The following is a 12,679-nucleotide window of genomic DNA, read 5'->3' as shown; positions in this document are numbered from 1 at the left end:
ATTTTTGGATTCAGCACACCAAAATTATCCTAAATCAGCTCAAAAAACTTAAACAATAAATTTGTTGTTGACCAGTGTTATCAAAGCTAAAGGAGATTAAATGAAACAGTATGTGACTTTATTTTTGGCCAGACACTCCCAGATGTAAACATGGAGTTAAAGAGGCTCTAATGTGGATAAAGACATAATTCCTGTTTTGTTTTTTTTTTGTTTAAAGGGTAGTTTTAATTCAGTTACACACTGTCATGCATCATGGAGGATTGTCATGTATCAAATGTCACGCAGTATGATGATAGTTTTGTGTCACAAATTACTCTCTCTTTTCATTGTTTCTTTTACCAAGCAAATGAAAAATCTGAGCATTCGGTCACTTTTATTATCTTTAATAGGACTTGAAAAACCCTGATTCAGAGAGCCACATATAGACCCGAGGGAGTACAAACAGCAGGTTACATCAGGCTGAACAGTCAGTCAGTGTTAGAGGCCATAAAAATAAAGTTAGCACTCAATGCAAACAGATGCAGAAAATAAAAGGTAAAATTAAACTAAAGACAAAACACTTACACCCCCACACACATAAGAAAGGTAGTCTACCGTCTTTACACATTTTTCAGCAACTGTAATAAGAAAAAAAACAACACTGAGTTTAATACAAGATCTAAAAACATAAGTTTTGTTGCCTGATTAAAACAAATGAAAAGATTACAAGAGCACTAAGCAGCAGGCTGTTCAAAAATGCCCAGTGAGCAAGTCTGTTTACAGTAAAACTCAATTCTCCAAAATAAAATATCACCTTTCAGAACAGTATCAACATCCATCTGATGAACACAAATTTAATATTTGACATCACATGTTCAAAACAAACTCAAGCCCAGTGAACACCAGCTGATTATCCTAAATGACACAGCAAAGATGCTTTAAACCTTTGGATAGTCATGCACGCATAAATTAAGAAATAAATACATTTTTCGTTAATATCCAGAGCACACAGCGGCATTCAGGGTTAGAACAGAGACTGGATGACAGAGATCAAAGTAAAAACAAGGCGAGGGACACCGAAAGAAACCTAAAATCAACCAACAACATAAATAAAAGGTTTTACACACTATATCCAGGTAAGAGTTTAAAGGCAGATATTTGAGGCAACAGATATTGTCAACAATGCAGTGTGGACTTAAGAACCGAAATAATGTCTGCAATAAAAAATACTGTTTATTACCGTTACCGAGTTACCTCAAAAATGTTTCTGCATTAAAAAGTAAGAAAGAAAATCTGACTTTACTGTCCCTTTTAAGATAGAAGTTCAAGGTATGGAGGAAAACATTTGCTCTCACATCTTTTCACCTAGGTTTTGTCTCACTTTAAGAACTTACTTGGCCCTGGCTGACTTTGCACATGGAAGAAAAAGACACATCTAACCCAAGAACAGATTCATGCAACTCTTTGCATGATCCACATGAACTCAAAGGGTTTAGAAACAGGTTTTCAAAGACTTAGATTATATTGCTTGCATTAAGGCCAGGAGTGGTACGTTCTAGTGCCGTCGCATAGAGATATTCTGCATGTGGACATGCATCCTGTAAGTATGTACACACTGTTAAATACACACACTAGGCAGAAGAACAATTGAAGTGTTAAGTATTACTACAGTGATGCACACATGAACCAGAACATCATCTCATGAGGTCTTCTATTTACAGTAGTAAACTGACTCCAGACTAAAGCCTGGACACTTTATACAGTTGTTAAACAGATCTCACCATGTTTCCGCTCATGGTTTATGAAGTGTTAAATATTAATGTCACCAGAGGGTTTATGACCACTGTCAGCAGAGTCTCCAGAAGCCATGAGCCTCAGCGAAAAACAACTTCATGACAATATACCATATACGTCGGGAGTTAGGATAAAGAAAGCACTTGTTACCTTAACTTTAACACATTAAATGGCCTTAATTCAGCAGACTTGGCAAAGTGTGTCCACGGCTCGAAGATTATAGAAACAGAGCTTTGTGAGCAAAGTGAGAGCACAGAAGAACCCTTCTACTTAAATATTTATTGCTCTATTAATAGTTCCATGATTATTTGCTTTTAAACAGCTTATGTCCAGTTCTACCTTCTGAAGGTCATAAATTATTACAGCTCAGGACCCTGATTCAGCCTCGTCACACGCTGTGTGTTTAGTCAGACAGTCCTTTTTTTAGCTCCTTCAGGATGTAAAAATTGTACTGGTTCAAGCTGCTTTTATAAACATGCTTCCCTTTCTATTTTTTTGCAAATTCTCAATGGTGGGTTCAGAAGACCCTCACTTTAATGAGAAGATTCAGATGATGGAAGAAGAGGTATTATTTGTGCATTTTAATATTAAGGCGAGATGTGTAAAACGAGTAGTTTAATACGAGTATCTTTACAGGTCTTTTAAGGCATGTGGGCGTCGTGTGAATAGAAAACTATTTGTTGTGATAAAAAGCAGCTTTTTCTATTGGTGTCTCTCAGTATAAGACATCTGTTTTGTTCTGTCCATTCCACATGGCTATTTGCTGTTGAAGAGCTGCAGGTCCAGACGGACCCACACTTCCCCTGTTGGGACCTCATGCAGCAGAAGTCGACGCGTCACTGGCCCCTTGTTCTCCAACTCCTTCTTTATCGTCGCCACTGGAACCTCTGTTCGACCAAGGAAGTCTGGAACCGTACAAAAAAGGGAGGAGAAAATTATATTACAAAAAAGTTAAATATGAATTCATCAAAAACTGCAAAAAGACAAACACAATAAAAACAAAATTATTTTATTGTAATGAGGTTTTTTTAAAAACATTTTTCACAACTATAAGTTTGGGTTAAGCACAATAATCTAATGTTTTTGAATCCATTTATGCATGACCTCCATATGGAATCCTGTGACTGCTACTACACAAATCTCAAGAAAAAAACCTCCAGAAAAACAAGTCTGTCTTAATCAGATATTCCAACTAACAATCAGATAGATTACTGATCCAGCTGATGCTGTGGTTATTTTCATCATTTAATTACCCAGAGAAATCAGTGAGCACAGATGGAAAACAAAGACAAACAATGGACAGGTGAAAGTGGTGACAGACCATCAGGTGAGAACTGGTCTCTTTCAAAGATGGTGATGCAGAGGACGTCCTGGTAGAGGTCCTTGATGTGAAACTGACAGTTGAAGTTCCACTTGGGGTTCAGAGTGTCATTGAGTGTCCTGGACGTAAAGATCTGAGCTCCCATCGTCACCTCACAATAGGGGTTACTTTTACCTAGAGGAGAAACAGTGGAGATGGACAGGAGGGAGGAGGCAACAGACCAGGAGGAGACGCAAAGGAAGAAAACAGGACAACAAAGTCAAACTGTAACAATAATCAACAGTAAATAAAAACTATGAATATAAAGAAGCTAATTGAGACTATTGTTATGTTCTGTGCTGAGTGAGTACAAATGAATTTAAAATGCAATGATGAGAAACAGGGAATGATAACTGACAAGTGGTAAAATACATAAAAAGGCATACATTTACTGTCACTATTTGTTTAACAAAACTAGTGGTATATTTTAAAGTTACTGTATATTGTGTTTGTATGAGACATTTGAGACATGGTTTAATGCAGAGATAGGAAACCTGCCGCTCCCTGTGGCAACTGTAAAAATGTGTAGCCTACAAAATAAATAAAAAATGTTTTGTCGAATAAAATTTGCAGCACATGTCCAAAAATAGCTCTTATAACAGTTTCCCAACCCCTGGGTTAAACTGATACACAACCACTTCCTTCATTACATGATACTTCTATTGTTTTTTTTTTTTTTTACCCCACTTGAACACATATATTTGTATATACGGTATAGTCTCTTACACAATGGTCTAGAAAACAGTTTAATAACTTTACATCTCTACTTTTTTACAAATTGTAGTCCTGACATTCTTTTATGCTTTGGTCTATGTGATATTGTGGAATATCTAAAGCACAGCAGGATTGTGGGTTAGTAGGTTACCCATGAGCATCAGGGGTCAAAGCCTGGATACATTCAGAGATAAGGATGATGAGGATGATGAGTCCATTCATTCACTGAACTGTAAACAATCCAGCGACATGAGTCTAATCTACACTCACCACTGGGTTTGGCCGCCTTCAGCTCAGTGGCCTCCAAGATGGTGACGAGGAGTCTGCCAATTCCAGTGGTCTTCACCGATCGCGCTGCAGACACAAAGCTTAAATTACCCTGAGGAATTAACACATCTGAAATGGTGTGAGTGGCTATGGGTGTGAAGACGGACCTTGGTAGGCCTTTTCCCTCTTTTTCTTTTCTGTTTCAATGAACTCTTCAGATGTAGCTTTAATCTTTTGGACCCAGGCTGTCCTGAAATAACAAAGCATACATAGCATTTGTTAAAAGCCATTAAATAAACACAATATGTGTGTGTAGGTGTGTATGAAGTTACCGTTCATTGATGTTGTCAGTCTTGAGGATGTAGACTCTGTCGATGTGTGAGATGTGGAAGATGGGCTCATCACTAGAGGGATCAGGCAGCTTCACTAGAACTTCATTTAGAAACACAGGCTGTAGGAAAGAAAGAAAACAAATGACCATGAATAAAAATAAACACCAGATTAAAAGCAGAGGTTGACCGATATAGGTTTTTCTAAGGCCGATTTTTTTAAAATATGGACAGCCAATGGCCGATATCTACAGATGATTTTTGAGGCTAATATTTAAGGCCGATTTTTTTCTTTTAAAGCACATTGACCATAAAATACAATTGAAACACTCAGATAATTAAGATTTTTATGCAGCAATATAAATGAAATTAGTAATACACATACATATAGTATTCTTTTAATATTTATTGAACTTCAAGTGCTGCTCCCACAGGTGCCTGATTAAATATCTTAGAGCATTTTTATTATTGATCAAATATCGGCTTTCAAAATAAATAAATAAATAAGGCCGATGGGCGATATTGAAAAAACATCAATATATCAGTCTACCTCTAATTAAAAGTCAAAGAGAAATGCAGCTGCTAAACAGAAGGCCCACCAGGACAAAGTCACTGTGACAGCTGGATCTGACATGTTTTAAGGACATGTCTTTAAAATGATCAGAAGGAAAATGGCAAGTTTTTTGTCAACTGAACAAAAATGAGGTACAACTGAACTTGCATCATGTATGCATCATTCATTTAACTGTCATGGATAAATGTTTAGACACATTTTGGTTGAAATTATTGGTGTTCACCCATATTCCATATTCTCCAAGGCAACATCACTTGTAACTACCACTTTTCGAAGGCCAACAAATATATCTGGGAAAAAAATGTGTTTTGGCTTATTACAGCTCTGTTCAGTGGTCAAATCATTTTTGGGGGGTAACCTCTGGAAGACGTGCTTATAACACACACTATGTGGTATCAATAACAAATACTGAAATATTATCTCACTGCTTGTAAAATGATATTGCCATGTTTTAAAACTGACTTGATCCAAGGAATATAACACCTTATTGCTAAAAACTGAGCATAAGGTTTAAAGGTTCTGTGCATTAACACACATTTGATTTTAATCCTTGGTGGCACTAGAGTTCTTGAAATGAAGACGTGAAACTTGGTGATGATAGTCCTCACACTGATTTTATATTAATTTGCCTTCAGTGGTTTTTGGTAACCACTGATAGCTTAAGTGCTATCCCAAAATTTACAAAAATGGAAAACCAAGGTTTTAGTCAGTAATCATCACTTTAAATGTTTTTTTCACCGTTCAGACTTGGTTTTAGGATTAGAGCAGGTCATGTGGTGAGGGGTAAAGGAATGCAACACGTCAGTGAGTGCTGTCATACAGATTGTGAGATGTATGTGTATATGACTTACTGGCTTATACATTTTAAGTTGCGTATTATTCCTGTTGCTGAACAGTTTGTCAGGTCCAGACGAGGTGAACTGTTTCGCCGCATGAGTCAAAAGCAGGAAGTCATTAAAAAGAAAGGCCCACAGCTCCTTGCTGCTCTTTGCCTTGTACATCTGAAAAAAATATGAGATTAATTATGAACAGTTGATACCATCTGACTGTAAAACATTTAGGATTGATCTCTCCCTTTGCTTCTATTTTAATTCTTCATAGAGGTATGTCAATCATCCTTTCAGTATCAAATGGCAGTTCGGTGTCTGTGATATGATGTGCCATCATTCTCTGACATCGGTCTGTTAGTTTTCTGCCCAGCTGAACTCCATCACTGATCTCTGTTAAGTTTCCTCACTGCTTTCCTGGTGCTGCTGTGGTCTGAGGGTTTGCCATGTAACCACATCACCCTGGTGTCTGACCCGGTAATGTTTCTCATTTCTTTTCAACTGTACAACCTCCTCCTGATGATTTCAGTCTCTAGACATTAACAAATTATTCAATGAGATGACACTTCTGTTAAAATAGGAAAAAGCACAGGATTCCAGTTACTCACCTTTCCACTGTGGAGAAGTTTCCTAGGACCCAAACAATTGGTAAGAGAGTTAAAGACCAGGTGCTGTGGGAAGATTATAGAAAATGAAACATATAAGTGAATAAGGGAAAATACTAAACTGAACTGAACTAATTGAATTACAAGTTTAATACCTCAGCAGCACCATCACACTGTACGTGGTTCTGGATCCATTCGAGTCTGTCAGAATTTTCCTTCTCTCTGACACCTTCGTTGACCTGGATGACAAAACCATCAAGTTTAGAAACCTCATACAAATACAAGGTGCTTGGCACAAAAAATACAGAAAAAAACCTTCTGTAAAGACAAAATCAGAAAACAAACACACCTGCTGACAGAGTTCTTCAGCCCTCTCCAGAGCCTCTTTCAGAGGACCCCGGTCAGTGTGGCCCTCTGCAGTGCACTCCAGGATCTAAACACACACACACACACACACACATACAAGTTAACAAGTTAATTTCGCCTGTAAGCAAGGGGTAAAAGACAAAACATTCTTTTATTCTCATTAAACACAATAAGGTCAGGATTTGAACCATTTAATGAGGAGCTCAGACACGCTCATGAACATGCAGGCCTACGTTTTTGATGTGCAGTGGGTAGCGTGTGATCCTCTGCATGGGCTTCAGCAGGAAACTGGACAGCGGCATGCCTTTACACCTGTAGTCAGTGGCAATTTTCTGATGGGGAAGAAAACAAAAGTTGACTAAACCACATGAAGATTCTTGTTTTTGTTTTTATGTCAGGGAGTACAAACCATCAGTGCATGAAGACACCCCCACTAACTTTCTGTCTCCTTCACAGCTTCATGTTTCATCTGCTGCATTTTGTACTGATACACCCCTCCTCCCTCTTCTCTGTCCTACCTTGAGGAAGGTTTTAAAATCTGGCTCGTTGTCGGTGCGAGTCTGAAGAATAGCTGCACCGTTGAACTGGCAGGAGCAGAAGCGGATGTAAGGCTGCATGTGTGCCAGCTCCTTGGCCAGAATGTCTCCAATCATCTGTACTGGCATGTTGTCCCCACCCGTCTTCTTCCGAACATGTAGCGCCCTGCGAAACAAATACACAAGCATACAGTATCACAGCGCCTGTAGGAGATCACTTCTTCCTCCTGGGTCATTCAAGTTGTTCATTTGATATTTACTTGAGAAGCTTGTTGTTACAGGTCAGGAGTTCTTTCCAGTTGACAAAAATCATGGCCATCTCTTCATCATTCAGTCGGCCAGACTCAGACATCGGCTTATAGAAGACCTACAGACAGACAGAAGGGGCATGATGAGATGCATGTTTTCTGCAGCATTTCATTGTTTACCTACATTTATCCATTTGCTGATTTATTGTGGAGACACACAACAGAGGCTGGTTGCACATTAAAAATGACAAAATTTTAGATTAACTAAAGGATGTTAAGATTGCAGCAAAACCCTTAGGCTTCCCTGGTTAAGATCACTTACAGCAGTGTTTGTTGGTGCATAGAATGTATTAAAAATACAGGAAAAAAACAACAAGAAAACCTACAAACATAGGACATCTGCAAATAACTGCAATTTTGTTTTACAGGGATTAATAAAAACGGTCCATATTGAAATACAGTAAGTGACCATAATACATCTGAATGCTGGATACCAACTGCTATGAAATGAAAAAAAGAGGGAGTCTGTTTGGAGCTTGACCCCCCCCCCCCCCCATTTATGAATGATGACCTTATCGTTATTTTCAGGTGATGAAACATTTTCAGCTAATGAAAATAGTAATAAGGTGACAAAATTAGGAATGTTCTATTCAATTTCTGTGATTAGATCCTCACAAATCCCCGTTTTAGACACAGAATGTTTTGACTAATTGAAATAAGCCTAGAATCTTCATGGGTTTAGCACAACCACCTGCAGAATCCTCTGTTTACACTGTGGTCATTACCTCCAGTACTATCTGCAAATCTTCCACATATCTCTCCTCAGTTTGTATCAGCTCATGGATGTAACCCTGTCTTTTCTTCTCCTGTGGGCTCAGTGTGTCCAGGCTGTTCAGGTCTGCACACCCTGCGGCAGAAGATGGACACAGAGGGGGAGTTGGAAGTTTTTCCACAGCAGCAAAATCATGAGCAGCCACTTGATTCAACCGCAGCCACAGGTGAGTGCTGCATTTACTGCCTCCTACTGGAGGTCTGGACATGGTTTCACAAAAATACCTCTGTTTTAAATTTTAGATGGATATATCAACAACTTGTTTTGGCAAGAAATGGGAGGCAGAGCAGAAAATGAAAGCAATGAAAAGGTTAACAGTGAAGACTGCTAACGGATCAGATCACACACTTACCTGGTACAGGACATCCATTTACCCAGTGAGAGGGTTCACCACTAGTTGAATGTTGCTCCCTGTCTTCATCATGTTTTATATCACCTTCATCTCCGTTATCCCAAAGGTTTAGAAAGTGAAATCTGCTCATTGCCCTATCTTACCCTATAAATCTCTGGTTGTTGGTCTCCTCCTTTAACTATACTGATCTCAAGTTCAAAATGTTGGTTCAGATGTGTCTTTTTGTTGTTTCTGCAAAGTCTGGGTCTTTATCCTGCTCATTTGCCTTTCTCCTTTGTCTCCTTGCTGGTGTCACACTACAACTCCTAGCAAACTTATCAGCATAATCTGTTTGTACCAAAACAGGAAAGGAGATTCTTTCCCTTCTCACCTCTTTCACACACGTTCAGAATGAAGTTCACAGACAGAAGTTGAAATTCTATCATTTAAATAACTTGTCTCTTGCTGCAACTGTTTTTTTCTTAACTTGTAAGTAATTCAAGGATAGAACATTTTTGTTTAACTTAATAAAATGCAAAAAGAATCTAATTTTTTGTTGCCATTGTGGAAGTAAAGGTTATAGACCATGACAACAAAAACCACATAGGGGTTGTTAAATATAGTGTGGATGTGTAATGGAAAGGATACCAACTGTTCAAAAGATTGTTCACATATTTGTGTTAATCTAAATGGTATGTAGAGGCAATATGTTGACAATATAAACATATGAACTTCCTGCAGAGGTGAAGACTGATATTAGATAAAAAAAATAAAAAAAAACACTTCACTGTCCTTCAATGTTTTATTTAGAATCTGAAAATATATTAGACACATCTTAAAAAGTATTTTCATAAAAATGCTCAGTCTGTCATCACATCAGCTGCTATAGACACTCCTGTCTGAGTGTATCGCATCATTTTCTTTCAGCTTTTGAACCCACACAACCTCAGAACAGACAAAGTACTGTCGGTAGCACTTGAGCTGCAGTTTGCATTTGCTTGAATTACAGCTGATCATTATGTTGAATAGGGAACCAATGGAAACACACACTATACATGATGCCCTTGATATAAGTGTGCCTCTGTATTTATCACACTGAACATAAGATTCACACAACCTCATATGAGGATAAAACTCTCTTTGCATAGATTGTTGGCTTAAAGGCTTTGAGATATTTTCCCCTAAGTGTCTAAAATCTTCTATGCTGGGAAATACTATGAGCAGACATGCATAATCTTTCAAGAAACATTCAGACAAGGAGCAAAACAGCTGCCTTAACTTCATGTAAGGTGCAGCAGTGTTTATGATAACACCCATGGAGGACAAAAACATATGCTTGTCAATGTTTATCGTCTTTGGAAAAGTCAGCTGTATATATGTATGTAACTATTAAAAACATCAGAAATACAGCTTTTAAATATAAATGCTGTCATTTTTACCACTTTCAAAACCATATAACTAAAATGTGCACTGAAAACCAGAAGTAGTAAAATGTAGGTATGCATCCAAATGATTCACCCACAAACATTTCATCATTTTATGATAGAAATTGCTGGAATCTTTAAATGCAATCCTGAGCAAATTTATTGCTACTCATATGTCTTGTTTTGCTCCTTTATTGATCAAGTTTAAGTAACAAACGCACATAGTAGGTTAAACTGTCATCATCATTGTTAGTTTAAAGAGTAATGCTTAAAAGTGGCTGTAAAACTTGCACATCATGTCTGAAATAAGGCACATCTGGAGAAAACAAAGAGGAAAATAGTGGGCTCTGTGTGAACTGAACCCCCAACAAAGACGGAAGATAGAATAAAAAACAAGTCATCAAACAAACAGGGTGAAAAATAAGAGGGAATGGAAAATAAGAGCTAAAAAGTAAAGAAAGGGAGGGAAAAACAATAGTGTGGGAGTGGGAATATGTTGGACAAATGTCTAATGCAAGGAGAGGGAGAGGCCACAGAGAGACCCACTATACCTCTGCTTCAGATGTATTTTATGTGATTCAGCATCACCCTTTAAAAATCAAAGAAAGTAGGCACCAAGGGCTTCAACATTTCTCAGTAAATCTTTTCCCAGTCCTGATTCATCAACAGCTAATACAGAAGCTCTGTTTTTTCCCTCTAAAACACCCATGTTTTTCAGTGAACTTCCACACAGTAACATTAGTTGAGTGGCAGAAGTTAGTAGATGAGGACGCCCAACACTCCACCCAGCAGAGCAGTGTGTAATAGTGGGTCTCTCTGAAGTCAGGAGGAGGAGGAGAGGAGGAAGAGGTGGAGGAGGAAGAGGATTTTCTATCGCCCTGGAAAGAAAAAGAGAGAGAGGGAAAAGGGGAGGTCGGGGGAGCGAGAGAGACAGGATCAGAAGGAAGACAGGAGGTGAGAAAAGAAAGAAGAAACAGAAAGAAACAGGCAACAAATAGTCAGTGAGAAGAAAAGATAAACAGATCTACAGATGGGGGAAGAGAAGAGTATTAATGACGGTGGATAAAGGATCGAGATTAGTCCATTAAAGGGATTAAAGAAACAAATAAGGAAGCAGGAGAAAGCAGTCGCTACACTGGTGAAGCGTGTACAGTTCTTTTATACAGAGCTACAGAGTGGCCATAGAGATTATTTTGAGGCTATGAGATTCAATTACTTCTCATGTTTTTTTAATTCATTGTAAGTGTACTAAAGAATAAAAAGCTTTGGGGAAAATATTCACCACCTGTTAGTTACACTCTACCACTTATTTACTTAAAAAACGCCTTAATTTTTAATGGTTTCAATATTTGTAGGTAACTTAAGGATAAATGTGCACTTGTCTGTGTCTCGAGCACATAGAGACCAGTGTTATTTGTCTAGATCAAAAATGTTTGCTTTAGTGAAAAACTGTTTTTATAAAACATATGCCCAACTACAGGTGGAAAGAGCTGTTGTTTGTGTTTTATCAATGTATGAGTTATTGTTCTATGACATTTGAACCTGTGAATGTCTTTCCAACTCTGAAAGTGGTACGGTGAACTTCATGCTTTAGGGACAAAGGCTGGTCTGTTAAACTAGTTCAGCATCTGTACACTTATACCGGAAAAAATCTAAATCTTACCAAGTGTATTTTTCTCATTTCTAGTCAAAATATCTCATCACTCTTAAAATAAGACATAATCACCTAAAGAGTAACCTTTCAGTGAGATATAAGAACTTATTTTTAGACAATAGATCTTGAAAATCTCATTTCAAGTAATACCAAGATCCTTTTCACTTGGTCCATTGGCAGATTTTTTTGCTTGAATTAAGCAAAATAATCTTGAATTAAGAAAAATATAGTCTGTAAGATTTTGATTTTTTCCAATGTATCTTGTTGCCACAAATGAGTCAAAACTTGCCCTTTATGTATTTTTTCTTCCTCCTTCATACTCATACACAGTTCTCAAATAGCTTAAAAGAGTTGTGAGTTATTGTTAACATGTTACTCCAACCACTGTGTGTGAGCATTGAAAGTACACACTTTCATTGAAAACAAACCCTGACCCTGACGTCAACAACAAAATCAGTTCACCACTCAGATTTTACAAACTAATTTACACTGACATTAAATCTGAAAAGTCCAAATCAAGGAATTAAACATATTAACAGGATTTACTTACATTGCTGACTGGGGTCACAATCTGCCGTGGTTAACTTAACGTAATTAGTCGGAAACAGGCCCGTGATGCCGTTCATTTCTCCTTTCCACCAGTCAGGGTTGTTTTTGTCGAGAACATTGATGAGCTGACCTTTAGAGAAGCTCATCTCGTCCTGGTTGGCGGCTGTGTAGTCGTATATGGCAATCACCTGACACACTGAGAGAGAAGATAAGGGACAGGTGTTTATATGTCAGAGTGGATCACCAAGTTATTTAAAGACTCATTTTTACACACACAGAACAGTGTTTGT

At 37.9% G+C, this 12,679-nt stretch overlaps 1 protein-coding gene across 2 annotated transcripts in view; it reads right to left on the bottom strand.

Moving 5' to 3' along the window:
* Positions 1-358: 358 nt before the first annotated feature.
* The window catches only part of itsn2b (intersectin 2b), a 38,695-nt gene continuing 26,374 nt past the window's right edge, over positions 359-12,679 (bottom strand). For both annotated transcript variants that reach the window (XM_030124395.1, XM_030124405.1), the window contains exons 27-40: positions 12,391-12,585; positions 8,385-8,506; positions 7,612-7,718; positions 7,334-7,517; positions 7,049-7,147; positions 6,799-6,882; positions 6,605-6,688; positions 6,453-6,515; positions 5,869-6,018; positions 4,447-4,565; positions 4,282-4,364; positions 4,118-4,201; positions 3,095-3,268; positions 359-2,678 (exon numbers count right to left, since the gene is read on the bottom strand). In XM_030124395.1, the coding sequence (XP_029980255.1) occupies positions 2,530-2,678; positions 3,095-3,268; positions 4,118-4,201; positions 4,282-4,364; positions 4,447-4,565; positions 5,869-6,018; positions 6,453-6,515; positions 6,605-6,688; positions 6,799-6,882; positions 7,049-7,147; positions 7,334-7,517; positions 7,612-7,718; positions 8,385-8,506; positions 12,391-12,585 (1,697 nt within the window). In that variant the 3' untranslated portion in view covers positions 359-2,529. The remainder of the gene's footprint in view (positions 2,679-3,094; positions 3,269-4,117; positions 4,202-4,281; positions 4,365-4,446; positions 4,566-5,868; positions 6,019-6,452; positions 6,516-6,604; positions 6,689-6,798; positions 6,883-7,048; positions 7,148-7,333; positions 7,518-7,611; positions 7,719-8,384; positions 8,507-12,390; positions 12,586-12,679) is intronic.

Source organism: Sphaeramia orbicularis, chromosome 3 (genome assembly GCF_902148855.1).
Source record: "Sphaeramia orbicularis chromosome 3, fSphaOr1.1, whole genome shotgun sequence".
NCBI lineage: Eukaryota > Metazoa > Chordata > Actinopteri > Kurtiformes > Apogonidae > Sphaeramia > Sphaeramia orbicularis.
Note: the sequence above shows the minus strand (reverse complement) of the source record. Positions and strands in the feature narration are given on the sequence as shown.